The 26,184-nt window shown below is 54.9% G+C and overlaps 8 protein-coding genes across 8 annotated transcripts; 5 read left to right on the top strand and 3 right to left on the bottom strand.

The window, feature by feature from the left end:
* Nucleotides 1-1,307: 1,307 nt before the first annotated feature.
* On the bottom strand, nt 1,308-3,005 carry MRS44_007413 (uncharacterized protein; the record flags this gene model as incomplete). The annotated part of the gene is made up of 3 exons (XM_046279332.2): nt 1,308-2,453; nt 2,505-2,664; nt 2,731-3,005. 3 exons carry the CDS (start codon nt 3,003-3,005, stop codon nt 1,308-1,310), a joined length of 1,581 nt encoding a protein of 526 aa, XP_046129054.2.
* A 2,527-nt stretch (nt 3,006-5,532) lies between these two features.
* On the top strand, nt 5,533-6,588 carry MRS44_007412 (uncharacterized protein; the record flags this gene model as incomplete). The annotated part of the gene is made up of 1 exon (XM_046279335.2): nt 5,533-6,588. One exon carries the CDS (start codon nt 5,533-5,535, stop codon nt 6,586-6,588), a length of 1,056 nt encoding a protein of 351 aa, XP_046129056.2.
* Nucleotides 6,589-9,218: 2,630 nt separating this feature from the next.
* Nucleotides 9,219-12,511, bottom strand: MRS44_007411 (uncharacterized protein; the record flags this gene model as incomplete). The annotated part of the gene is made up of 4 exons (XM_065620528.1): nt 9,219-9,308; nt 9,365-10,584; nt 10,636-11,074; nt 11,123-12,511. The coding sequence occupies 4 exons, from the start codon at nt 12,509-12,511 to the stop codon at nt 9,219-9,221; spliced, it is 3,138 nt and encodes a 1,045-aa protein (XP_065476600.1).
* Nucleotides 12,512-15,362: 2,851 nt separating this feature from the next.
* On the top strand, nt 15,363-16,438 carry MRS44_007410 (uncharacterized protein; the record flags this gene model as incomplete). Its single annotated transcript, XM_046276982.2, has 5 exons — nt 15,363-15,413; nt 15,480-15,506; nt 15,684-15,706; nt 15,803-16,238; nt 16,289-16,438. 5 exons carry the CDS (start codon nt 15,363-15,365, stop codon nt 16,436-16,438), a joined length of 687 nt encoding a protein of 228 aa, XP_046129058.1.
* Nucleotides 16,439-18,591: 2,153 nt separating this feature from the next.
* MRS44_007409 (uncharacterized protein) lies at nt 18,592-19,721 on the top strand (the record flags this gene model as incomplete). The annotated part of the gene is made up of 2 exons (XM_065620527.1): nt 18,592-18,617; nt 18,659-19,721. 2 exons carry the CDS (start codon nt 18,592-18,594, stop codon nt 19,719-19,721), a joined length of 1,089 nt encoding a protein of 362 aa, XP_065476599.1.
* Nucleotides 19,722-19,887: 166 nt separating this feature from the next.
* MRS44_007408 (uncharacterized protein) lies at nt 19,888-20,433 on the top strand (the record flags this gene model as incomplete). The annotated part of the gene is made up of 1 exon (XM_065620526.1): nt 19,888-20,433. The coding sequence occupies one exon, from the start codon at nt 19,888-19,890 to the stop codon at nt 20,431-20,433; it is 546 nt and encodes a 181-aa protein (XP_065476598.1).
* A 2,082-nt stretch (nt 20,434-22,515) lies between these two features.
* On the top strand, nt 22,516-22,731 carry MRS44_007407 (uncharacterized protein; the record flags this gene model as incomplete). Its single annotated transcript, XM_065620525.1, has 1 exon — nt 22,516-22,731. The coding sequence occupies one exon, from the start codon at nt 22,516-22,518 to the stop codon at nt 22,729-22,731; it is 216 nt and encodes a 71-aa protein (XP_065476597.1).
* A 931-nt stretch (nt 22,732-23,662) lies between these two features.
* MRS44_007406 (uncharacterized protein) lies at nt 23,663-25,489 on the bottom strand (the record flags this gene model as incomplete). Its single annotated transcript, XM_065620524.1, has 4 exons — nt 23,663-24,927; nt 24,974-25,087; nt 25,236-25,374; nt 25,442-25,489. The coding sequence occupies 4 exons, from the start codon at nt 25,487-25,489 to the stop codon at nt 23,663-23,665; spliced, it is 1,566 nt and encodes a 521-aa protein (XP_065476596.1).
* Between the last annotated feature and the right edge of the window lie 695 nt (nt 25,490-26,184).

Here is a 26,184-nt window from a genome sequence, read left to right as displayed (position 1 = left end):
CGACCAGAGTTTGTCGTTGAACCGAGTTGTCATCACGGCTGTTTCTGGACAACCTCATACCACGCAAGGAATAAGGAAAGGTGTCGACATGGGCACGAAACACGGGAACGAACAAATTTGAACAGTTGGATGTGAAATGTGCTCTTAACTATTCGGCCGATGAGATGTCTTTTGCCAACTACAACCTTCCCCCTTGACATGCGGCAAAACTGGGCCGTAGATACACGGAACTTTTACGAGTAGCATGACCTAGGCCTGGAATATTGACTGAGAATCGAATCGAAAAAATGGGTTACAGCATCGGCAAGATAGAGCAAGACCATGATCTAGTTACTCTCTAGAGCATTGAATTCGCCAGCACGCCCCTGAACGTAGCGTCACCAGCTCGGCATGAGTTCCAGTTCTAGCCAGTATCTGCTATATATTGCCATCAGCGATGTGGTGCGAGGAGTTCGCCTGCCCCAAGGTCCTGATCGCAGGATACTATAACATCAATGCGAAGCCTTTACTGTTGGAATTACTGAGACTTCAATCGTGATAGTTTGATCCCCGCTTTGGGTGGTATAAAATCAGCACATAATAACATCAATGCACCCAGTGAGCCCAAAACTTTGACTTACCAGAGATGGCCAGTCGACCCGAGAACATAGCGTGAAGTCGAAAGGATCTAGTATGTGGTATCTGTCTATCAGACATCGCCGGCAATGCCAACATACACGTAGTCTACATTCTATAATACACAGCCCCCCAATGTTGCAGGCGCAGGTCGTGGAGTACAAGATGGCTCATCCAGCGATCTCGGTCCCCAGATCTCATTGTCTCGATCTCAGAGATCAGGCCCTCCTCCTCGTCCCCGGAAGATCCGGCAAGTCTCCCCGTCGATCTCGCAAACAAGACGATGCACTCACCCGAGTCGAGCCAGAAGTTCCTCCTCACCGCATCGTCGAGAGCTCACATTTGAGGGCTGGGGAACATAGACATGGGCCCATTCCAGTGTCACACAGTATTCGCCGGTGCTGCACTCCGCGTGAGAGAAGAGAGAATAGAGGGGAGGGATGTTTGTTGTGACCGTTTGTCCCCGGTACACGGGTGTCGCTCGCCTCGATGCGTGCAACGTACCACAGAGCAGAAACACGGGTATCTGATCGCCCAGAGTGCGGTGCTGAACATTGAGCCGAGGGGAGCTCAACTTCCAAGGTAGGCAAGCATTAACGAGGACGATGCGCCAGACGTCAAGGAATGGGACCACTCTTCAGGGGGGTTGAGCGGGAGAGGTGAGGGGAGAAAGGTTGGGAGCAGCACTGCACTTAGCAGTCACACCGCTCGTAGTGACGCGGGAAGGCGACGACATCGCGGACGTTGGGCACGCCTGTGAGATAGCTAAGGAGTCGATCGAATCCAAGACCGAAGCCGCCGTGAGGGGGGCAGCCCCAGCGACGCAGGTCCAGGTACCAGGCCAGCTCCTTTCCTTTGGGAGACCGCTTGCTGGGAACCTCGAGACCCAGAGCACGCATGTTCTCCTCTAGCTGGGGCAGGCGATGCTCACGCATGGAGCCTCCAGCCAGCTCGCCAAGGCTGGGAACAAGGAGGTCGAAGCAGTCGACCGTCAGGCCGGCGTCAGGGGAAGATGCGGACTGGCGCATGTAGAATGCCTTGATCTCGCGCGGATACTGGGTGATGAAAACCGGGACGGATGAGTCGGTAGCCTCGTCGTAGCCGACCTTCTCGGCCAGATACTTTTCGTGCTCTGACTGTAGGCCAGCACCCCATGTCGGTTTGTGTTCGAACTGGTCGGCTATGGGCTCGAGGATTTTAATTGCCTCGCTGTAGGTAACCCGAGGCCATCTCTTGGTGGTCAGGAGACCTCTCCAACGACGATCCAGTTGTTTCTGGTCAACTAGATCGTTGAATGCGAGACGTTCGGCTGGATCCTTGGAGTCGACACGGTTCTGCTCGAGTTCCTTGGCAGCGTTGAGCTCCTTCAGTCCACGCGCAAGAGAGTTCAACATGCGTTGTGCCAAGTCCATAACCTCATCCATATCATCAACGAAGCTCATTTCAGCCTCAAGCATGTAGAATTCGCTAAGATGTCTTGATGTATCGCTCTGTTCAGCACGGAATGTCGGTGAAAGAGTCCACACGTTGCCGAGTGCCTGGGCGAGAGCCTCGAGATGAAGTTGAGAAGAGACTGTTAAATATTTGGGGTCGCGGAAGAACTCGCCCGGCGAAGAGGCCTTGACTGCAAAAGCCTCACCAGCGCCCTCGCAGTCAGAGGAGGTGATGATGGGCGGGTGTGACTGCTGGAAACGTTCTTGGAAGAAGAACTGAGTGAGGAGAGCGGTGGCATCAGAACGCAATCGTAGCATAGTAGAGTTGAGAGGAGTTCGTGGCCGAAGGTGAGAGATTGTGCGAAGACTCTCAGGGGTCTGATACTTGTTCTGGATCGGATATGTCTAATGCGTATGAGTGAACATCCCACGTGGACACGGACTGGGTCATCGTACTTGAGGATCAGAATGGCCTAGAACCTCCACCTCTGAGACTTGAAGTTCGGCATTGGCGGGTGTCTTGGGAGCCTCTGAAGATTCTGCATTGTTTTCATATTCTTTTCTAGTCTCATCAACCCACGTGCCCTTTAGACGGACAGCAGCACCGGGGCGCATGCTAGGGAGATGTCAGTCAAGATCTGATACATCGAAGCTAACTGAGACGAAGGCTTGGTTTACATACTCTGTGGCCAAGCTCTTATCGACAACCACTTGAACCGGACGCATAGATGAGCCATCGGTGATGTCGATGAAGCGTACGCCAGAACTCTTCCTCACTGATCTCACCCATCCAGAGACTTCAACATCTGGTACACGGGTTGACGGTCCCCAGGCCTTCAGTTCTGCCACAGTTTTGATGTCCTTCTGGCACTCGCCAGGTACTCGAACCGAGTAGGGTCTTCTCTGAGCCCACAATCTTGCCGTCCTCGGGACACTGGAAAAGCGAATTGAACGCATTGTGATAGGTCAAGAGCTCGGGATATGCAAATAAGAACTAAGTGAGTCTCGGGACTTGTCAGGCCTCAATCCACATCAATAATTGAGCCGCGTCTTTGAGACTTTGGGAAAGACGGGTCATGTGCGGAATGGGCAAAAGGGGTTTAGTCTTCTCTTGTCGGTGAGAAGTGACGTCGTGGAACTTGGATGCAAGGGATGTCGAGCTCCGAGATGGTCGTGGAGAATTTTTGGATGACCGGCAGATGACCCATCACCATGCTCCAGGGTAGCTGAGACCCGAGTGGAAAAACGAATAAGCCGTTGGGAGTCCGTCGGGTCCCTTGGGCGGTTCCCTTCTGGGTAAAGCGGCGGATTTGAGGTGCGCACCGCATCTGATCCCCGCTGCTGGGAACGCTGGGAGGTGACATGCTTACAGTGGCTGCAATAGAGCCCTGTAGCCCTGTAATCTAGTGAGGATTGGGTTCAAGGTTGCCTTGTGTGGGTTGCTCTGCGGGTGGTTTTACAGGCCGATCCCCGATCCCCGATCACAGATGACGGCGCCGGCCTGTTGTTAGTGTGCGCAGGTGCACAAGCCGATGCGCCGGGACGGTCCTTCCTTGCTTAAAGCTTACATTACAGGTCCTGCCCTTTGTCCATAAGATGAGACGAAAGGTTGGAAGGTGCGATGGAATGACATCGGTACCCGCAACCCTACATAGACTGATTCAACTTCAACTCAACTCCACGTAACTCGTCCTCAACAATAACAGCAACAACAACAACTGCCCCGTTCATCTCCATCTCACGGACACGCCAACAACGTCCGTCAGCAACTCATCGTCTCTCGTCCGAGACCTTCTCCCCGTCATCACGTACTGCACCCACTCACACGCTCTTCTAACCACGCATCTCACGAGACAAGACACGGAGCAAGACATCCACCCACACCCACACCAAGCGTCCTTCTTTGCAACTAGTCCAAAAGCCAAAAGGCAAACTCACCGATCCTCTCTCTAATTTCCCAACCCCGACATCATTCGGGACGAGGAAAAAGAAAGCCTACACCGCATCCTCCCGCACCGTCTCCCGCCCCGGCTCCGGCTCTGTCTTAAACCGAGCATCGTGACTGGACTCTATGTGGTCTCTCATGTCTCACACATTCTGAGCCGATCGATTGCGCACCTCCTCACCCTTGCCGCCTCTCTCGCATAACATGTGGAATCGCCTAGTTACCGACCTGGTCAAGCCCAGGCGAGCCCGAGTCCCAACTCGGGTAGTCGCTGGGTTGCAACCCTCGAGATTCCATGGCCTCAGAAAACGAGACACGGGTTTTGGTCCCAATACCCCCGGCTTTCCCACACACACAGTCAGTTTAGCCTCCCGTGTACTCGGACTCGACAAGCTGAGCCTCCTCGTCACGCACGCTCGATGACCCCACCACACACACGCACACGCGCTCTCTTGTCTCTTTCACAGCTCCGCGACCCCGGCTACCATCCGCTTGGACACAAGCTTCGACCAGGCGAGATGAAGGGGTGCCACAGATCTTGATTCGCAACAATGTCCCGGCCAGCTGTGTCTCAGGCCCACCGATGGATATCGCTCTCGCTCTCGTCGACGGCCCTGGTCGTCCGTCAAACTGCCCAACCAGCATGGCTATTTGCCCCGTCTTGAGATGGCGGCGCCGCCTGTGTTCCCGTGAGATCTCGCAGCTGCTCCACGGTTCCCGACAGTTGACGCCCAGTGTAGCCCACCCTGGTTCCGTCAACTTGGATGCCGGTTCCCCTACAGCCTGTGGTGGTGGTGACGATCTGGTACCCCCGGCTGGCGACTGATAGTCCCTAGTCCCTGGGGCCCTCTCCGTGATGGGTCCTGTCCTTGTCCCTGCCGTTGGCTTGCCTTAATTCGTGTGGCCCTGCATTTGTTTTGCCATGCCATGTCTGGGTCTTCTCTGCTGTCTGTACTGTCCTCCGGACGGGCACCGGGCTCGATGTGTACAAGAGTATATGCCTGTCGACAAGCGGCGGGACCATGGGCCATCTAAGCAAGCACCTACGTCTTCCCGTACCCATAAAGTCATGCCGCTTTCTTTCTGGTCCGCCCGTTCTTTGGCTTGCTGCCTCGCCTCTGGCTGAGCCTGTCCTAAACAAGTGGTTCAGATCTTGGACATATTGGGTCACACAGCCCAGCGGCCATCCCTCCCCTCTCGCTTGCGCCAGTTGACCGTGAGTGAGGTATTGCATCTTGTCTGGTGACAGACTCCTCCACCGTGTTGCTTTTTCAGACTCACTGCCCAGTGTGCATATAAGGCTCTCGCCGCCCTTTGCAATGAATCGATGTACCTACTCTCTCGTCGTCACCCAAGTCACTGCCGTTCACTTCCTACTTCTTCTCCTTGACCTTGGAGCCTTCTTTTCACCTTTCTACCCAGCCTCTTACTCTACTTGTATTATTGACTAGGGCTCATCGACTGCCGCCTCCTTCCTCGCAAAGACACTGCTTGCTTGCTTTCCTGCATTACAAGTTGTTGTATACCCTCATCTTCCCAATGGCACCGCCGAGATCCAGCCGGGTACGGCCCTCAGAAGTCGCAGCCGATACCAAGAGGAACTTCATCCCACTCGTCAAGAAGAACTATGGCGACATCTTCCCACCCTACTCGTACCTCTACCGGCAGCCTATCGCACAGCTCGCTATCCAGCGTCAGAAGCCAAGTACCCGGCCGCCCGCCTTTACTATCGAGGTTGGCGACCCGGTCATGAAGGCATTGACATACGCAGCCATGGATACGCAGGCGAGCGAAGCGGTTGGTGGCCCCAGAGTGCGTATTCCCTTTATCTGCGCCGCCAATGAACGAAGACCTGGGGGAGATTGGGAGACTGGCTGCGTTGGTTATGAGGAGAAGCTCTGCCGACGAAGCAACCTCTCAGCCACGCTGAACTCGCCATGGCCCAACTCACCCGAACCAAGCAACTACCCCATTCCTTCCCAGGGCGGCATCCTGTCTGACGCCGTCGTGGTCTGCCGTGGACCTCACGACCGCTACGATCGGTTGGACAGCTGGTTTGACCTGCCCGTTGTGTCGGTACCACCAACGCGATGGCCGAAGCTCAAGGACAACGGCACCAAGTACTCGTTTGCAGAGGAACGCGAGATGACTCGCGATAAGCTGCGTGGCGCCCTCCGCATCTGCCTCTACAACGGCTACGACCGCGTGGTGATTGGCGACTTTGGCCTTGGCAATGGCTACCGCAACCCTCCCCAGGAGCTGGCAGAGCTCTGGCGAGATGTGTTCCTTTTCGACCCCGATCTACGTGGGCAGTTTTCCTACGTTGTTTTCGTATTTGAGGATCCCCTCCAGAGCACTGCGCGGCACATCCTAGACGAGATTGCCAAGAAGGAGAATGGCTCCAAGGGCAAGTCTCGGGCTGGATCTTCGAGCTCGTCAGGGTCAAGCAAGAGCCATAGCAGCAGCAGCAGCAGCAGCCATGGCAGTTCCCCGACTGATTGCCACATCTTTGAGCACGTCTTCAGCCCCGCCGAAGTTGACCGAGTGCTTCGGCAACCCGATCCGCGATATGGACTCGGCATGATCACAACGTGATCTGGCTCCATGACAGCCAGACCAGGCCAGGCTGTCTGTAGCCTTGGGCAGGGGTCCAAGACGAGACACAGAGCTTCTGCGAGGACTCGAGAGGATTCCCCGAGTTGGAAGGTAGCCAGGAGCGCCCGGCCCCAGAAGGCAACCGGGTTATGGGAGCCCTGGCGGTTATCCATTTTGAGGCCGACCGGACTGACGGGACCCTTGTGCGACGTTTCTTTTTCGACTCTGCTGCAGTTGTCCGCATTCTGGCGGTCAGCCAACGAACAAGGGAAGTTGTTGGGCGCTTAGAGGATGGCAGGCCCGGGGCCCCAGGTATCTGGAGCCGCGAGGGAGCTGATGCGATGCTGATGGAGGATTGTTTGGTTACATGAATGGGGGTGCCGCTGGCGGTTTAGTTGGTCAAGGTTGCTGTTGGTTGTCATGAGGCTTACGACATGTTTCTTTTTTCTTTTGTTGGTGTTTGGGGGGGTAACTTTTGGCGTCTTACTGAATGGCAAGCGGCCCTACCAGGCTGCTCTGGTCTGCACGACGACATGATGACTGCTGGGACGGGCTGGGCTGGACTGGGAAGGGCTGGGTAGGGTATCGGTGTTGGGTGTATCACATTCACATATCTCTAGCTCAAGTATCCAACGAGTTTTGTTCCCTTTACCTCGTGTCACACCCTGGTTCACCGTGTCAAGTCCCACAGGCCGGGGGAGAAGCTGACACTGGTGGATCTCATGTACGGATCGCCGGGGCTGAACTCGGCCGAGACGACCCCAATTGGGATGAGATTGCCGGTGATATCGCCATGTTGGAGTGGTTATGGAGGAGTTGCTAATAGGCGAGGTAGAAGAGATGTTGCTAAACGACCAACACAAGCAGCCATTGGCACTACATTCAGACATACTGAGGCCTCCTACTCACTACCAACAAGCACACTGTCTACCTCTACTCGCTTGACCCACCCATCAGCTCTTGCCGACCAGGGCCAAGACGTGCTAGCCTCGGTCACAACGTGCACATGCGGGTATCCTCATGGCTGTGGTTAGGGTTACTTGAGGGGGACGAGGCTCCAGGACGTGGGATATAGCTCATACCATCCCACCACATCTGCACGCACGCGCTATGCGCTGGGGGGGATTTCCCATTGCCTGCCCTCGATGAACGAACGCTGACCGCCTCCCGGAGAGAGTTTGGGGGTGGTCTGATGGAGAAGGGGTCGCAGGGGGCGTGAGAACTCAGCTTGACAGGGCCAAGGGAAGAGAGAGAGAGAGAGGGTAGAGGTCAAGATATGGATGTGTTGGTGATGTTTGTAAGAGGATGGATGCTTATAGGTCATGGAACGAAGAATCTGACAAGACTACCGACCAACAACCACGACACCCTCATGAGAAAGTCTGCACTGCTACATACCTAGGTAGGTACGTGATGATGTTTCCCCTCCGTTCTTCCCCGGTCACCACTACCAATGCAAGATAACGCATCCCCCCGGGGAGAAAGGAGGGGGGAGGGAGATGATGGGGCACACACACACACTCATTCACTCACTCACATAAATACAACCACACTACTGCTGTACAAGGCAGCCTCCCCAAGGTCGCAGCGCTTCGATCTGGCCCCTTGTCTATGTTGCTTGCATACATACATACCTACTCTTGATCCTTTCGCGTGTAACCCCAAAAAACTTGGGCGGGTCTTTAGCCGCGGCTGACCGCATGAGAAAAGCTACCTCCTTACTGTGTATGTGCCCTCTGAAGAGATGGGATGAAATATCAGAGAGGCAAAAAAAGGAATGCGTTCTTTTTTCCCTTTCTTACACGCGTGATATAGAACATCCCCGGTTTTCTCATACCTAGTCTTGACGCCAAGAAGCGAGATTTATGCCAACTTGCCTTAACACTCATGCTATAAGACTCTCTTCGTTTCTCTTCAAGAAAATCTCCCCACCGCTAGGAGCAACATGTCCAACATCGATCTTCTGTCCCCTTTTCTCGCCTCCATAACAAGGTTGCACAAATCTCGATTGCACTACCCTGACACGGCAGGTTGCATCCGCGCGGTCTCCCGTCCTGCCACGGACACTGTTAGGATGGCGGCGTAAAGACGGTGAGAGGCAAACAAAAAGCGAGAAGAATATAGAGAGAGAAACAGCTAGAGCCGAGAGAGTGATGAGGGCTGGGTATTGTTTCAGGCGTGGTCATGCCGACAGGCGAGGTGCAGATGAACAAGAGATGCTCTGACCGCCTGGAGACGGACTCAAACTCCACGAGACTAGGGACGGAGACATTGGACCGTGTTTGCTGCCGTGGATAGTCAGTCATGCCAGAGGCCACACGGATAGACACAGACACGGGTGGCACCATGACGAGTCATGGGCAACGAAACGAACGAGAACCAGGGGGAAAGAGGCATTTTCTCGCCAAAAACAGACATTGACAGGGTCTTTCCAGATATCCATGGATGGGATGGATGAGTCGTCGTCTCTTCGTTGTTCGCTAACCAAGACTCTGCTCTGCTCTGTTTTCTTTCCCTGACTTTTGTGTGGGTTTTCGTCTGTTGCTGTTGCATCCCATGCCATGACACCAGAATACACAACCGCTGCTCTCAGTATCAAATTCTATTACACTACACGTAAGCTTTTTCAACTACCAGTAAGCTGGTCTCAGTCCTGCAAAGTTGGACAAGGCTGCTGCATTCGAGTGCTCATCACCCTCCTTCTTGCGCTGTCCGCTCAACTATGCATTTCGTCAGTATTCGCTCAGCTTGATCAGTTGGATGCGCCATGACTAACCTCGAGCTGCACGCCCTTGTGAATGTGCACCAGCCAGTCCACGTAGCTCTGTGCCTCGTTGTTCCGATCCTCCACAAGCATACGAGCAAAGTCAAACTCGGCTCCGTCGATGCCCTGTCGCGCCAGCTGGATTGTCAAGCCCTTGGAACCACGCATCGTGCGAAGGAACTCGATGATGTTGCGCACCTGCGCGTTGAGATGCGTGTCGAGCACTGGCAGAGCTGACGTGTACGGGTCAAGGCTCTTGAGGGAATCCTTGTCCTCGCCAAAGAGATCAGCGATCAAGTTGGGCGAGGTTTGTGCGTGGAGCCAGAGGAGGCACTGCTGGCCGTTATCAACCAGGTAAACACCACCAGGCTCGACGCGTGAGAAGGACGTGCGGATCGAAGGCGGCACCTTCAGATGACCCGTCTCAGGGTCGGCAAAGCCCTCTTCAGGCTGAAGGTTATGGATGGGGATCATGCGGGGATAGAGGTACAGGCTCAGCTCCAGAGCACCCATTGACTGGAGCATCCGGAGTTCGTGTACTCTGCGGTCAGAGTTCTCAACGCCGCCCTTGAAGGCGCGGCACTTGAGAAGACCGAGCAGGTACATGCAGAACTCCTTCAATCGCTCCGGCATGACGAGCTGGCCAGGCGGATGCTGCTGTGCTGCATGCTTCCTGTAGCAGGCAAGAACATCAATCGCCTTCTCTCCCAGCCAGTGTCTGATATCCTTAAGGTTGCTAGAAGTCGTCGCCAACTTGGTGCCAGCCTCCTTGGCCAGTACCGAGATGACGGCGTCTTGGTCCACAAACTTGAGGCACTCACGGATGCCCTGCTCACGCGCACCAGATTCCTTAGAAGTTTCCGTCACACTGGCAATGACATTGGAGCACCGCACACGGCGCTGGCCCGAGGCAGTGGTGTAGAGGAGAGCAGACTGGAAGTGTGCATCAAGCTTGGCATCCAACTTGCCGTCGTAGCTGAACGTGACACCCATCGCCTTATCTGCGTCGATGACACCAATCTCGAGATCCGCGCCAAATGTGTGCTGAATAAAGTTGCCATGATAGGCAGAGACCTGGAGTCCGTTGGAGCAACGGACCTTCATGAGAGCCTGGAAGCCAGTCTCTCGTGTCACTGCGTGAGTAATCTCAAGAGACAATTTCCGGCTGTCTCGTGCAGCGATGAAATTAGGGTAGTAGAATGTTTCGCCGCCAGTCGTAGAAGCAACATGGCCTGGAATAAAGTCAGTTCTTTTTGCCCTATATTCCAAACAAGCCGACTTACCAATTGTAGCAATGTCGAGGTAACCGCCTGAAGGAGCAGCAAGGAAGAAATCGGCACCAACGCCAGCGGCTGCCATCTTCTCGGCTACCTTCTTCCACGCTGGGTGCTCCGTCGTATAGAGCTTCTTGTCGATCTCGCCGCCTGGATGGTTGCCGTTGTCCCGCATAAAGAGTCGTCCAGGGCCCCAGGTTGGCAGGGCAGAGCACGATGCCACCACCTTACCTCCTGTCTTCTCGAGGGCAGCGAGCGCCGAGTTAAGGGCAGCAAGGAGAGCAGGCTCGGGATTCTTGACGACCGAGAACATATCCGGCAAGCGCGTCAAGAGAGAACTGATGACATCCTTGGATTCATATGGATCAACAAAGAGACCCTCGCTCAGAGGTACGAAGGGGTCTTCGAGATCAGGCATGATCATCATCTGAGCTTGGTCCAAGGCGGGCTGGGTGATGTTAGTACAGCTACCTCGGCATAATATTGATTCACTCACGTTGACGTTGTAGAAATGGATATCCTTGTCGTATGTTACAAAGCCAACCTTGGCTCCCTCGGGTATCCTCCGCTTTGCCTCTCCGTTCTCATCCTTCTCCTGATCCTCACCACCGTACAGGGCAGCGAGAATTCCTTCGCAGAAGGCCTCTACATAGCCCTTGTTATAGGCCTCCTGGGTCACGTCGATCAAGAACAGCCATCGCAGGCCGACTGGCTCCCGCGTCCAGTACTCTTTGGGCACCACAAACTCCACCGTTCCTCGGTGAAGCTCGGGTCGGCTATCTCGATCGACTCGCACGCCTTGAGGGCTGGTCGCGCAGAAATACTCTGGCGGGGTATCGTTGGGATACGAGCAAAGGTTGCAGACAAACTTGTTTCCACCCGAACGGAACATCATGAATGGGTTCATATAAGCTCGGCATCGTCTGCATCGTGGAGGACCAGCTTCGCCAAAGTCGAGGATCGGAATGTCGGTTTCTCCGGCCTGGAGGGGAGCCAGCGGTTGAAGAAGCATTCCGAGTGTGAGGCCTGTGGCTTGAAGGGCTTCAGAGGTCGCAGGGATGTTGTTGAGTGTAAGTCGGGTGTATTTCGGAGAAGAGTTGCCCTGGTCATAGGCGACGAACGAGACGGTTGCAGGCGGGGGAACATGTCGTTCGAAGGTAGGATAGACGTTCTTCAGATAGTGTTGTTGGATAACATCTCGTGAAGCCGGCACGCTGGGCATGTCGTCGGGGGAGACCTTGGGCCCGCTGGTCGAGACAGCTGCGGTATCGATGAAGCCCTCGCCGGCATTGGGGGAGATCGCCGGGACAGCAGGGCTGAAAGCAGGATTCGCAGGGGCCCCGTACAGGTTTTGGCTGATCATCTGAGGTGTGCCCATGGGGCTTGCACCTTGTCCGAAGCCAGGGGCGCCTGGGACGTTGTTGTCGAGGAACTGCGAAGCGGAAGTTCCCTGCGCAGGCATGCCATTGAAGGCTTGCGAGGAACCTGTGGCCTCAACAGTATGGTATGCATGTCGGTCCTTCTTCTTTCTTCGTGCTGTGTGGTGTCCATCTCCCAAGTTCATTCCTCCCAGTTGCGCGGCCAGCGTAGCATCTTGAGACGGGGGAGCTTGGCCTGCTGGAGGAGGTACTTGGGCCTGAGGAGGTCCGTAACCGTATCCAGGAGCTGGGGCAGGCGATCCGGTCATCGGGGGAGGAGCTTGTTGACCTCCATAGTACGGCGGCGCTCCGCCATAGCCTGGCTGCGGTGTCGCTTGTTGCTGGTAAGGGGACGGGGCGACAGGCGGCTGGAACTGTTGGGCAGCGGGTTGCGAGGTTCGATTAGGGTCATTTGGGTCGATGACCTCGCCCTGACCAAGGGCGTGGTACTGGGCATAGTCGGCCATGGTGACGATACAGTGTCGAGGTGGAATCGGAGAGAGGATCGAGGGCGTCTAGCTGTCTATCGGACGAGCATGCGCCCAGTAAAGGAGACGTGGGGCAGCAACGGCGGACGGCACGAGCTCCGTGAGAGGGCAGAAAGAGAAAATCCGAGAAGTATTAGATGCAAAAAAGGGCAAACATGATCCCGTGTTCGCGTTGAAGCCGGCGGAATTCGATCGCCGAAGAAATCAAGAGTAGAAACGAAGTGCAGCTGGTGATGATCTCCTGCCTCGCTGGCCTTTTCTGGCGTTGGTGTCGGTGTCCTTACGACCTTCTGGGAACGATCGTGTTCCGGGTCCCGCATTACTCTGATTGGTAAAGCGTTAGGTGTCAACAGGCGATAAGCACTGTACTGTCGACTGTGTTCTATCCGTATGGTCATGTGATTGTTCACATGCTTCGCTAAAATGGACAACAGGTTTCAGGTTCGCCGTTCCAGATGAGATTGATCACCCTGACGGTTGTTAGCGAGTACGTAGAGATCATTACATGGGTGGACAAGCGATAATAAAGCTTATCTTTATCGTTTACCTATCAGGAAATTCGCATGTTTGGTGCCTGTTGACCACGGTGGGTAATGCCATCCATCCTTATGTCAGCGAACAGCCTGCCTACCTAGGTAGAAGGTGAATCTATATGCATCCCCCTTTTATACATAATTGAAGTATGGGTGAAGTGGGCGATACAGCTTCACATGTTATGTTATCGTAAGGAAGGAGAGAGGTTCTCGGAACCTAGCCAATATGAGAGAGGCACTGGTACCTCGCTTCTCTCTGGACGTCGCGACAGGAATGCCACTGACTCAGCTGCAGCTACAGACTTTAACCGAGCAGAAGAAATGAGAATCTGGAATGATGAAGCATTGCAAAGCCAGGCTGAAGCTGTGCCTGGTTGCTGGTAATGTGCAGTACAGCTATCTCTTGACTCGGAAAGCAGGTGGATGGAGTAGGGTAGCAAGGCTGCCAGGACAAGGTTTAAGGCGAGTGCATAGAACAAAGACCGCCAGGATGCAATGAGTAGTGGGTGAATGCGAAATCGATATAATAAACTAGAGCAATACGTGTATGACTGGGTATCTGGTGCGATTTTCAACCTGTTTTGCCAGCCTGAAAGTCGTGGTGTCGGCTCACTCGCAGATCGCACGCTTCACGATGCCGCGCTATGCCCCTCACCTGACGTAGTCACCCTGCCGGGCGAGAGTAGAGGTGAATTCCCATACTGACAATAACGACACAAATTGCCATCGACAACAAAGGAAAATGGATACTCAGACCGTGCGACCGAGATATTACCCAAACCAACTATGCTGGCGCATGTTGGTGTTGAATCTTGGGCTGACCTGAACACTTGCACGCGCGGCGCGGCCGCTCTGCAACATTGTTGATGGGTTTGCGTGCTCATAGACGTGATGGATGCGCAATTTTGCGAAAGTGATGAAAAATAGACAGACCATTCATGTAAACTCCATTCTCGCAAAGATCTATGAAGTGGAGTTGCAGGTGGTGAGGAGAGCAATCTTCTGTCGTGCTTGTTTGACGCCTCCGACCGTGTAAGTCGTGATGCGACATCTCTGCGCCCTCAAGAGGCAACGGAGCGCTTCTGATTAACAAAAAAATTGCAAAATGTCTTCAAGTTGCATCCGCGTAGCCCACAGCTGCCAAACGAACTAAAATGAGTCAATGGCGTGATGTGCGGCGGGTTGACGATCAGGCAGTCGTGGGATGCGGATAGCTTCAGGTGCCGTCGCGCGATGTCGCGATTCAACACAAAAAGTGACTTTGGACGATAAGGTCGATATCACGGTCAAATCAACACGGGACAACTCGAAAACTCGAAAACAAACGTCGCCGAGTCCTCTGAAGACACTGACGGGCTCCTCAGGGAGACAGAAATGGCTGTGCATGTCGCAATTCGGAATGCGACAACGAGCATGGCTCATTCAAACGTGCCGTGACGGCCAGTCGACGGCCGCCGTGCTTCAACTATCACGCGCAAGAAACCGGTGAATCCTCCCCTCATTTCAGACGCGGAAACTCGCCGCAAACTCGCAAGAACACGACAAGAATGACTCATTTGGATCGTAAAGGAGGGTGCGCGAAGAAACGAGAGAATCGAGGGAAATGGATGCTCGGGGGCATGAGTTGCTCTCGCATTCTGCCAGACTCTAGATCACACAGAGGTACACCTCACCCGAGGTGATGTCTGGACCGACCAATCAAAAAAATGGTCACAGGCCCAGGCATTATTTTGGCATTTTTTGAGTGCCCCGATTTTTACAAGGTGGCATATCGCGGTCTGAGGAGCTAGGGGCCTTCTTGGCATTGCCCACCTAGTGTGGCTGAAGCTCATTTGTGCAGGCGACTGATGATGCATGAGAGTTGTGCAAGGCCCACAGGCCAATCAGAGCGCTCGAGGCTCCCTTTGTGCAGGGCTGATGCAACTTGTGCAGACACGGGTGCAAAGCGTGCATTGGCTTTTGGTGTGGCGCTAGATGCCCCTCCTCCCAATCGAGGAAGGTGGGTCTGTGGCAGGTGAGCACGGGCGGGTAAAGAGGTCGCAAAGTTGTAAGAGCAGGAGCAGAAGTCTAGAGCCCAGAGAAAGAGCTACTGATTGCGGTCCTGCCCCCGCCCGATATATAAACATGCCCCGTCCCCACGCGCCCGACGAGATCGTTCTGCTCGACTCTTGCTCTTCTGTTCATCATACGCATATCAAATCTCTCGCCGAGTTTTGCATCTTCGTCGCCTCTCTGCCCATCTTCAGACGCATTATCTGCCTTCCTTCTTCAACCAACACAACTTACAAACCTTCACCATGCCTCCCAAGACCGCCGCCGCGAAGAAGTCTGGCCACGCCAGCTACCAGGTGAGCCCATTTGCCTTCTGAGCGCGGTATTTTCTCTTGGATAACTTGCTGACTTTTTCACTCAAGGACATGATCACTGATGCCATTGTCAACGTATGTGGATTTTGAAATTCTCTGTTCCTCGGCGCGTCTCCCGTTGCGCGCCCACCACGTCGCTCGGTCGCGGCTTGAAGCCATCGCCATGCGCGCCCGCCCGACCTTCTGTGTCGCACTCTTTGTCTTTCGCAATGCTCTTTTCTCTTACTGACTTGTCTTTTTCCCATTCAATAGCTCAAGGACCGAAAGGGCTCTAGGTTAGTTTTTATCTTTCTTTCTCTTCTCTGGCAACGCGATCCAGCTGTCGCCGCTCCCTCCCCTCTCCCACATTCGGTCGCTGACTCGTCCCACAGCCGTCAGTCCCTGAAGAAGTATGTCAAGGCAAACAACACTCTCAATGTCACGGACAACATGTTCGACTCGCTCTTCAACAAGGCCCTGAAGGCTGGCGTTGACAAGGGCATTTTCGAGCAGCCCAAGGGTCCTTCTGGTGGCACCAAGCTCGCCAAGAAGCAGCCCGAGCCTAAGAAGGAGAAGAAGCCTGCCCCTGCTCCCAAGAAGGAGGCTGCCGAGAAGGCTCCCGCCAAGAAGCCCGCCGCTAAGAAGGCCGCTGCCCCCAAGAAGGCTGCCACTGAGAAGAAGCCTGCTGCCGAGAAGAAGGCTGCCGCTGAAAAGCCCGCTCCTGCAAAGAAGGCTGCTCCTAAGAAGGCTGCCGCCGCTGCCACTGAGAAGAAGGCTCCTGCTGAGAAGAAGGCCGTCGCCCCCAAGAAGGCTGCTGCTCCCAAGAAGGTGTGTTCCCTTGATGCAATTTGACTTTGATCTGTGCTGACTCGACCCAGGCCGAGAAGGCTGAGAAGGCCGCCGATGCCCCTCTCACCAAGACCAAGACTGGTCGCGTCACAAAGCCTGCCAAGGCCGCCCCCACAAAGAAGGCTGCCGTGTCGAAGAGAGCAGCAGCGCCCAAGAAGGCTGCTGCCTCCAAGGCGTAGAAGCATGCCTTTGGCACCATTGATCTTTGTTAATGACGGCCATGGCGTTCACGGTTTTGTTTATGGTTCGGACACGGAGAGTAAGGGCACTGGGTTTTACTGGGTTTTGAACGAGAGCGCGGGTCTGTTGATTGTTTGATTGCACGCGTGCACAGAGACACCATTCACATCCTCGGTCGTCTTCGTGCAAGGAGCGAATGACGCGCAGAAGTGGAAGGTCATTCTCTCCAACGCGATTATGGCACTTGTATTATATCACACATGACATGACACATTTCATGGCGTGTCGGTTATGACGGTAACGCGAGAATCATGGTCGGTTGGCGCGTTTTGGAGGGGCGGAAAATCCTGAGGAAGGGCTGCGAGGGAAGTGATTCGGAATACCACTGCCACTGTTTATAGTTCATGATTTAAATACGAAGCGACACGTATATTTCATCTCTTGTCTACGATTTTTGATGAGAAGCCTTTGGAGTTTGTGTGCGTGTGTATGCCTGACGCGTCCTGTTAGGGTTTTGTTTACGTGACAGTCAGGCTGAGTTGCGACGAAACGTGTCTTGACTCTTGTCAGGGCCATCACGTGGGCCCAGCGCTCAATTGCCGCCATAGGTCTGGAATATGAGTTTATCAAGAGCCTAGACAGAATCAGAGGCTGTTAAATTGGAATGCAAGAGTAGTTGATCCCCCAGTGTCTCGGCGATTACGCGTGTGGTAAGCTGTTCAAATGAAGGAGCTGCTGATAACCTTGATGGAGGTGGGAGGATGGGATCGAGAACTGCGTGTAAGTGAACAGCACCAGTTCAGTGATTGAGTGAGCTAATCAACTCTAGTGAAGCTATGAATGTCATGGGATGCGAAATATCCCCCAGGTGAGCTCGCCAGCATTGAGCTCAGGTGTCCTTGGCCTTGGGTGAGCTGTTGGACATTGCTGTGATCCCGTGGCCGAGTGTGTCGCTGACCGGCGCTGAGAGGAGCGAGTTGTTGTCGGCTGGGTGGGGCTACTAGTTGGAATTGAGATTACATTTCACACCCGTGGCGTGTGAGTATGGGCATGAACTATCAGCCCACTTACACGATAAGATGCTCAGAGTTGGCGGGCAAGGCATTGGAACTCATTCAAGAGCCTGAAGTGATGTCGATAAACTTGCTCATAAGCTAAGCTTTGATCGACAGCTTCCCGTCACATCAGAAGCTGCCACGCATTGTCAGCAGAGCCAGCGCCAACTGGTGAGTGTCATGGCTGAGAGCTGAAGGGGTGGGTGTGAGAAGGTGAGGGGATGTCGAAACGCTGTTCGTCATCCAGCTCACGTGCCTAACCTCCCAGCCCAAGATCAAAGTACCTTTTACTTCCTCCCCGTGCAGATCCCCATTGTGGAAGCTTGACAGGTACGTACCTTCCTTGTAGGGAAGACCCAACGTCAGCGCTGCCAGCAAGCACCGTGAGGTGCCCCTCCTTCCACCTTGAAGCTCCCGGATGGCCCGTGCTCTCCGTGCCTACGAGGCAGGTACCTACAGCCAACCAACCTCTACTGCGTAATGTATCCTCTCTCATCCCGTCGCCGTTGTTCAAACTCCGTTGTCCCCCCTGGTCGGGCTTCTATTCTTCCCCGTTTTCCCAATCGTGCCACGGCCCCCTGACGGTGACCCGATCCCGCGCTGACAGAGGAGGCACGGCTAGCAAGAGTATACGCAAAAGCCCCAAGGCGCTGACGGCCCAAGCCCACTTTTGGTTCCTAGGTGCATCATCAGCGGCATCGCCAGATCCCCCCGACTTTTACGAGCCTTGGGCCTTGACCGATCGTTCCGGGGGCACGTTCTGCGCTATAGATTCTGGCAGCCTGCGACACCGCGACTCAGCCTACAACATCTACGCAATCAATCACCGGCCTCGTCATTTTCACACTTCTTTCCCATTCCTGCTTATTCCATCACCGCCTCACCTCCGCTCTGCTTTCCTCTCTTGGCCGCCCAACGAGCTTCCTGCCCGGCTGTGCCGAAGATGGCAGGCAGTCTTCGTTCGCAAACGTCTTGACCTACCACCACATCAGAGCTCCTCTCCGACCTTCCCGCGACGCAAGTGATAAGCTTGAATAGCGCAAAGAAAGACGAAAAAGGACAACCGCAAAACCCGAGGCACCGCGCCAGTGCTCATCATGGCTTCGTCCAATCCATTCCGCAAGTCCGTCGTTGCGGCAGACACGGCTACATTACAGGGCATAGCCTCGTCTACTTCAACCCGCTTTCCCCCCTCCATTCGATAGACACCTCGTCGAGCCGACCACCTCCAACGAGTTTCCAGCAGGTTGACATTTCGACGTCTGACTCACAATCCAAAACCTCCACAAAGGTCCGCGTCCTCTCTCCTCCACCGCTCTCCCCCGATTCGCCAGAATGGGCCTTTACGGCACCGTCTTTCGAGGAGCATGGCTCCATGCAGCAGAAGGGCGATGACCCGTTCGACGCGACCTCTACCGATGACAGCGATCGCGAGATGGTATCGGCGCTTGCCCGGGATCAAGACCGTAGTGGCGGTCAAGCTCCAGGCAACCCATTCAGCAAGACGTTACGAGATTTGGAGTCGCCGGCGGCAGAACGAAAGCTTGAGCAGGAGCGGAAGGAGGAAGGCCATGCGCTCAAAGCTGCCAGCACGGCTCGGCGGTCCTTGGATGTGAATTCGTTTAAGAGATTGCTCATGACCGGCAACTCAGGCTCGGAGAAGTCCCCGTCACCACTTAGGATGCGCCAATCGATGCCTCCGCCGGCAAGAAATACGGCCGACTCCTCTTCTGTCTCCCTGGCATCAACGCAGGATAGCCTCAAAGACGCACTGACACCGGGCAGCGAGATGCAAGAGGTGTCGCTCATAGCCCGAGATGCTTCGGATACCCCGGAAGACGATATTGAGCGCAGTAGCTTCTCTGACTCGAGCACATCGCTTCAGATTGGCAGAGGAAAGAAGCCACCACCACCACCCAGCTCTCGACATGGCAAATCGATCAAGCTGGATTTAATCGGAGGCCAGTCAGCTCCGGAAGCATTGGCATCCATGTCACAGTCTGACATGAACAAGCCCCTGCCTCCGGCGCCTGTTCGAAAGAGCTTGGAAGATGGCCATGAGTCACCATTCGATCGGGAGGCAGCGGGCAAGGTCCCCGATGTCAACATCGAGAACAACTCCGCGTCTCCGAATGCACCTAGAAACAACCAGAAAGCGGTCCCAGCGCCGCCGCCACGAAGGGGACATGCCAGGGGAGAGCAAGGCATTTACTCCTGGTGCCTCTAGTTTAGGACAGCAGGCGCTTAAAAACCATAACGAGAATCTATCACGGTCGTCGTCGATGAGATCCCAGAGCAACCATGCTCGCCATGACTCTCACGCTCCGGCTCCTCCACCACCACCACGAAGGTCGCACCACGGCTCGAGGCAGTCAACTCAGATACCAGCGGGAATGGCATCCAATCTCACTAGAAACGTGAGCCAATCATCGTCATCTCCAGCTTTGTCACCAGAAATCGATACAATTTCGACGCCGACACACCACCAGCCGTCAGTGGAACCAACACCTCCTCGGGAGGCACAGCCTGGAAGTTATCAGGCTGGAGTAACCAAGTCATGGGCTCCTCCCCCGCCTCCGGCGCGCAACGCTTCGGTGCGACGGCCTGCTAGTATCCGGAGCGTTGACAGCACGAGCCGACGAATTTCGTTTGAAGCAAAGCCTCACGGTGGCATAGCGCCGCCTCCCCCACCTCGAAGACAGAGGGGAAGCAGTCGCGGCAGCATAGAAGAACCGCCGAGGAGAACAAGCATGGAAGGAGTTGCCAAGACACGGTCCAGTCAAGTTCCTGAAGAGGAACCTTATGATGCGGCGGCAACCATCAGCGCCGGTCCCACATCTCCGCAATCGGCAACTGATGCAGGGAAAGGTGCCAACATCCTAGCTGACCTTGATGCCCTGCAGAGAGAGGTGGACGCACTGCGGGGGAAGCTAGGGTGACAAGACACGAAGTAAGGGGATGCAAGCTGTTGTGGACATGCAGATGACGCTGTACGTTGCAGTGCTGAGAGAGTGTGGATGCCGGCTTTGGAAGCGAGGTGCGGTAATGAAGGGAGGCAGCCGACGACGATAACTTGACAGGCGGGCTGGAAGGCGTTCTCATGGAAGGGATTCTGACACTTATAGAGATATTCGATCCGGGTGTGATGTTGAAGGGTGGCGTCTGACAGGGCTTGTATGAAGTATTGAAGATGATTATGTGATGACGTCTACCCTGAGGGTGTTGGGTCGTCAGGAAAGACAGCTCAACCTTGTACTCACTTGTCCATGGACGATGACGGTGATGGTGATGGTGGTGATGGTGGTGAGGTTGGCCCTGAAGATGGGCGATCTATCATTGCTCCCGTGCCCCCCCTTCTGCCCCTCCCCCACTCAGCCAGCCAGCCACCCACACCAAAGGGACCTGACTCTTGAGTCGTCAGGGCCCATCTTTTGGCTGCATGTGGTGCCCCGAAGGATCCGTGACAGCCGTGGCCGAGAGCGGCTGCGCAGAGCGGGCAGATGACCCGCGCAAAGCCCGTCTAACGGTCCGACGGCGGTTGGGATTGGGGGAGGGGAACGGTTTCTGGCTATGTTCCTCGGCCAAATGAATCCCAAGGTTACGGGTCAGCAACTGCGGATACATGTACCTTTTCTGCTGCCCTGTGCTGTGCAGTGCGGCACGATAAACAAAATCCCACTTTTTTGCGGTACATATTACTATGCGTGAAAATGCGTGATGTTGCATTGGGGCGGCCAATATACTAGATGTGACTTGTTCGGAGGAGGGGAGGCAGACTATCGAAGCACAGGACAGCCCCAACACCCTACAGGGTATGATCTTCCCTGCGCCTAGGGGAATTTCCAGTATGATTTCCCGGACGTGGGATCTTCTTTTCTTTCGAGAAGCTCTGCTGGAGGGGGGCAACAGAGGGGAACAAGAATGGCGAGCAAGGATTCGTGATGGAGGGGGGGCGCGGCGGCGCAAGAGAGAGTTGGTGTCCCACCTTTTTGATCAAACTGGTCTCCTCCCTCTCCTCTCCGCTTTGTTTCCATCTAGGCGAAGCGAGGCGAAGCGGGCGGATGTGTCGGTGAGGGAGGCACCTAGAGGTGAGGTCTAACGCGTCGTTTGGGATGTCTCTGGTCGTCTCTAGTGGGTGTTGACAGCTGCCGAGACATGTAGAGTCTGTTTTGGAAAGAGAAGGGCTTGCATGTGATGAGTGGTGATTGTGTAAGACGCCCTTCCTGACTAATAGACCGTCGTCGTTAGTGACCTACACACTCGAAAGTGAGGCCCGGTGTCAGGCTGAGAGGATTCCTATCTACGCTGTACCTACCTATAACAGAGCAATGGACCCCCTCTTTCTCTCTCTTGTTCCCGGGATCATGAGGAGGGGGGGATCAAAGCCGAGAGGGCGAGAGAGAAGCGCAGCGCAACGCAGCGCAGGCAGTGAAACGGAATCGTCCCACTCGGGCCCAAGTGGGTTCCCCTTCCTCTTTGTTTCCCAAGGAGCGAGAGGGAAGAAGGCCTTCCATCACCGAGCGACCCCATCACGACAGCCCCCGGGTCGGGTCACACTTGCTCTTTACACACGCGCTCACTCATCTACCTACCTTACCTTACCTACCTATCGTGCCTGCCTTACTCTATCCCATACTCATTCCTTCCTCTCTCGAAATAACCCTTGCTCCCTGCAAGTACAACAAAGTTGGCTCCAGCTTTCCTCCCTCCGTCGTCTTATCCTCTCTTGTTCACCCATTTTATTCTTCGACGCTTCATCTTACCTACCTTCCATGCCAAACAAATCTCGTTTAATCAGTTCGCCTTTGTTCCTGTTGACCACTTCGGTGTCCCCGTTTTCCTGTATTTAAAGCTTCCACTGGGACGTCCAAATTCCCGAGTGCCCTTGTCTACTACATATCTCTCTCGTCTTTTACATCCACCCTGGTCTTGTTCTTGATCGTGTCTCTCTTCCTCTCTTCGGAGCAGCAGAAAACTATCAACCCAAAGAAGAACAAAAAAAAGAAGAAAACAAGAAAACCATGTGCTACGCAAACCTCGGAACCCTCGTCTGCCAGGCCTGTGGCCGCCGCGTCGGAGAACAGCCCGTGGGAACTACGCCCTGCCTCGCCGGCTGCGGCAAGTACGTCTCGAGGGTCACGGGCGCCGTCGTCAGGGGCGAGTGCGGCGTCTGTAGCGAGGCAAAGGAGCAGAGGAGCCAGTTGACCATGAGGCTGAACAGGGCGTTTGGCAAGTAGGGTGCGGCTTGGGGAGGTGGTGCAGATGGTAAGTGGACTAGTGGTACTTGACTTTGGAGGTCCGAGCTGACATTGATCACGAAAAAGGTCTTTTGGAGTCGACAAGAGAAGAAATGTCTCTTGCTACTCCTTCTGAGATCGCCATCATCGTCAATTCTACAAGTTGACATGCAAAAGGGGGGGGTAGAGATACCTCCCCTCACCAATCCTCTCGACATACAACCAACCCACCTACATATTACGCTTTACGACACTCACGGCTTCACGACTCACGGCGGCGTTCGGGGCATCGCATCTTCCATCACCCCCTCAGCCTTTCTTTCAACAGGGATACGATACCAACGGGTGAAAGGGGAAAGTCTGATGGAAACACGGAGGGCGGCATTTTGTGCATTTCATTCCGGCAGCAAGCATGCATTTTCCATTTTCAACCATGTTCTCTTCTTCTTTCTTCTTCTTCTTCTTCTTCCTTTCTGGGACCCTTTCTTCCATACCCTTGTCTGTTACATCAATCAAGAGACTCGACAATCCAAGCTTTTGGTTGCAGCTCCCCCGTGTACGACGGTGTGGAGTTGCGCCCATCGTGAGACAATGTGCAAACTGACGGTGTATGTCAGACTAACGTGACGTCGATATCCTAGACAAGTTTGACCTGGCCCATGCCACGAGGCACAGAGGGAACAAGGGGCTTGGTTGGGCCAGGCATGAAGGAGAAAGTAAGACACAAGACTAGCGCTCATGATTCAACTTAACATGATCATTATTTACTGGGTCTAGCAGGTCTATTCGCAAAATCTCGGTAGTCGTAAATTACATCCCACTCATGCCCCCAAATTCCGGAACGACATACCCGGGTCAAGGGGCCGGTTTTTATATCTTTTTCGTCCTTGCTCCAGGCACGGAGCACCAAGCAAGCAAGCTTCCTCATTCATCATAGCCCCACGAGTGTCCTCACAAAGGTCGCGGCCGGCGGTATCGAGGTGAAGAGCACGGTTATGGTGCCAAAGAGGCTCATGGACAGACTCGACAGGGCTGCGGCTCGAGGATCGGTCCGCAGCAGCACCGCCGTGCCAATGGCACTCGAGTTGATGCCCTGGGTCACGCCGCGCGTCACGTAATCGTCCTCTGGGACACGCAGCCAACGCAGGATGCGGGCGCCGAGCACAACACCAAGGATACCGCTGATGATGGCCAGGGCGGCTACCGTGTTTGTGTCGCCGCCCAGGTTGACGGTCGCGGGGACGGCCAAGGCGAGGGTCAGGCTGCGCGACGCAAATGCCAGACTACGGGCTGCCGAGATGCCGCAGGCGTAGCACAAGGGCGGGTAAGCGAGCAGGGAGCCGACGCTGATGGCGACGTTTGGGATGACGATGGAGACGAAGTGGGTGCGCAGCTCACGGCGGTACTGGAACATGGGGAGGGCAAGTGCCACGATGCTGGCGTCGAGCAGCGTGCCAAAGAAGTCACCCGCGCCGGGGAGGACGTGCCGCTCCTGCGTCGTGTTCCGCCATAACTCAATGTACTTTGCCCCTGTGCGGTATGCGTGGAGGGCCGTCGACAAGCTGTCGCCACGTATCTCGGCGAGTGCCCATATCACGAGCACGGTAGCAAGGGACGACACGAGAACAGGGTGGAGGTACTGCTTCCAATTCGCCGGGATGGCCATGGCGGCGAACCAGGCGAGGATGTTGACCGCCATATGAATTGGCATGGCATATCCTGTCGAGTAGTAGAGCGGGACGCCGACAAAGAGGAACAGCCCTATGAAGGTTGACAGGTCAAGGTTCCCCGATATCTGAGCCGCCCATATCTCGGCCTTGGGTGGTGGCAGGGGGACCTGGGTCGGGTAACTCGGCGGATTGAGCGCCTCGACGGCGTTCTCTGGGGCGTGGCCGTTGGCATAGTGGTGATCCTGGAGGCGCAGCTGAGGCGGGCTCTGCGGCCGGGATGGTGGTGTCGATGACGGTGCCGAGTCCGATCCTGACACGGGGACTAGTGGGATCTGGGACGGAGCCTGGGAGAAGCTCGTCCGGCGGGAGATGCCGGGGGTGGTGTTCTCGCTTATGGGAATGTCCGGCGTCCGGCGGCCGAGTTCTTCGGCGCGCTGGGACTCGGAGCGCTTGGAGATGCCGAGAGCGAACTGGACGCTACGGGTGATCCAGGCTGCAAGGGCCATCATGATGAAGAAGCCGATAACTCCACCCGGTCAGCCAGATGATCACTTTTTGGGTAAGCAACTTACCAAAGATGGCAATGATCTTGAAGACTTCGATAACACCGACTGCCGGACTCAGGGGGGGAGGAGAACGAATGAGGGCGTGAAGAAGACGCCCATCCATCGAAGCGACCAACCAGCCTATCAACGCATTAGAGTCGGCTTGGCTAATGACATCGAGCATCACTTCGACTTACAGAAACATCGATAAAACTAACCACCTTCCTCGTTCGATGGCTCCCCAGCAACGACTCGCACGCGATAAGGGCGAAGAAGAGCAACATCATACACGTGACAGAAGCTGGGAAAGAAACATTGAACCGGTGGAATATAGAATCGACACCGAAGCATACGGCGAGGGTTATCGTGAGGCCCAGGGGGACGTAGAACCATTCGCGAATGAGTTTACTCTTGTTGTTTTGGGCAGCCTACGTCATCATTAGACAACAGTTTGGTGGATATGGACGAGAGAGCGTCACTCGTAAAGAGTCTCACCAATTTAATGGCTTGCGCCAATGCCTGAACGTCTTTGGTCTGCACCATTGTGTATCATGGGTGAGGAGAAGGGTGGAAGCAAGTGAAGCAGTGGACTCTCGGCCCGTATTAAAGAAGAGAAGCCGAGTCAACGGAGTTGAGGCTCCGGAAGGTGATTCAGAGTATCGAGACGGAGGAAGGCCGAGAACGTTGGTGTAAGCGGCGCTCCGCCTGTCCGTTGATCCGCACTAGAGATGATTAGCCTGGGGAGACTCGAAGTTGGCTGGGACAACGAGAGCATACCTGCACCCAACAGGTGAGAGGCCTCAAACGCAGGCCTAAATATATCCTTGTGAAAACTCTTTCAGTTCCAAAGCATGAGATTGCAAAAGAAAATCACAGGGAGGCAAACCAGATCCCCTGTTTTGGTCGGATTTTGGCTCCGGGACGGAGTGGATACGGACACCTCCGGGATCGGCGGCAGGCCGAATTCATGCTGGATTTCCACTTTAACCGCCTGTTTAGGAGTGCAACTCAGGAAGAAAGATAAGAAATGAGGTTAAAGTCCCTGCCGAAGGAGGCACAAGAGGTGAAAAATGCAGGGTTTTGGGCCAAAGACCAGGGGCTCGAGCCTGGCCTCAGGGTGTGCAATCCATTGGAAAAAGCACTGATACAGTCCATGACTTGAAATCGTGCCCTGCCAAGACGGTTCTTGGTGGCACAGATGGACTCGAACATCATGAGGCTCTCCGGCATCCATGGTT

This window comes from Fusarium solani (assembly GCF_023522795.1).
Source record: "Fusarium solani strain SB1 chromosome Unknown bctg00000004, whole genome shotgun sequence".
NCBI classification, from domain to species: Eukaryota; Fungi; Ascomycota; class Sordariomycetes; order Hypocreales; family Nectriaceae; genus Fusarium; species Fusarium solani.
This window is presented reverse-complemented; position numbering and strand designations above follow the sequence as displayed.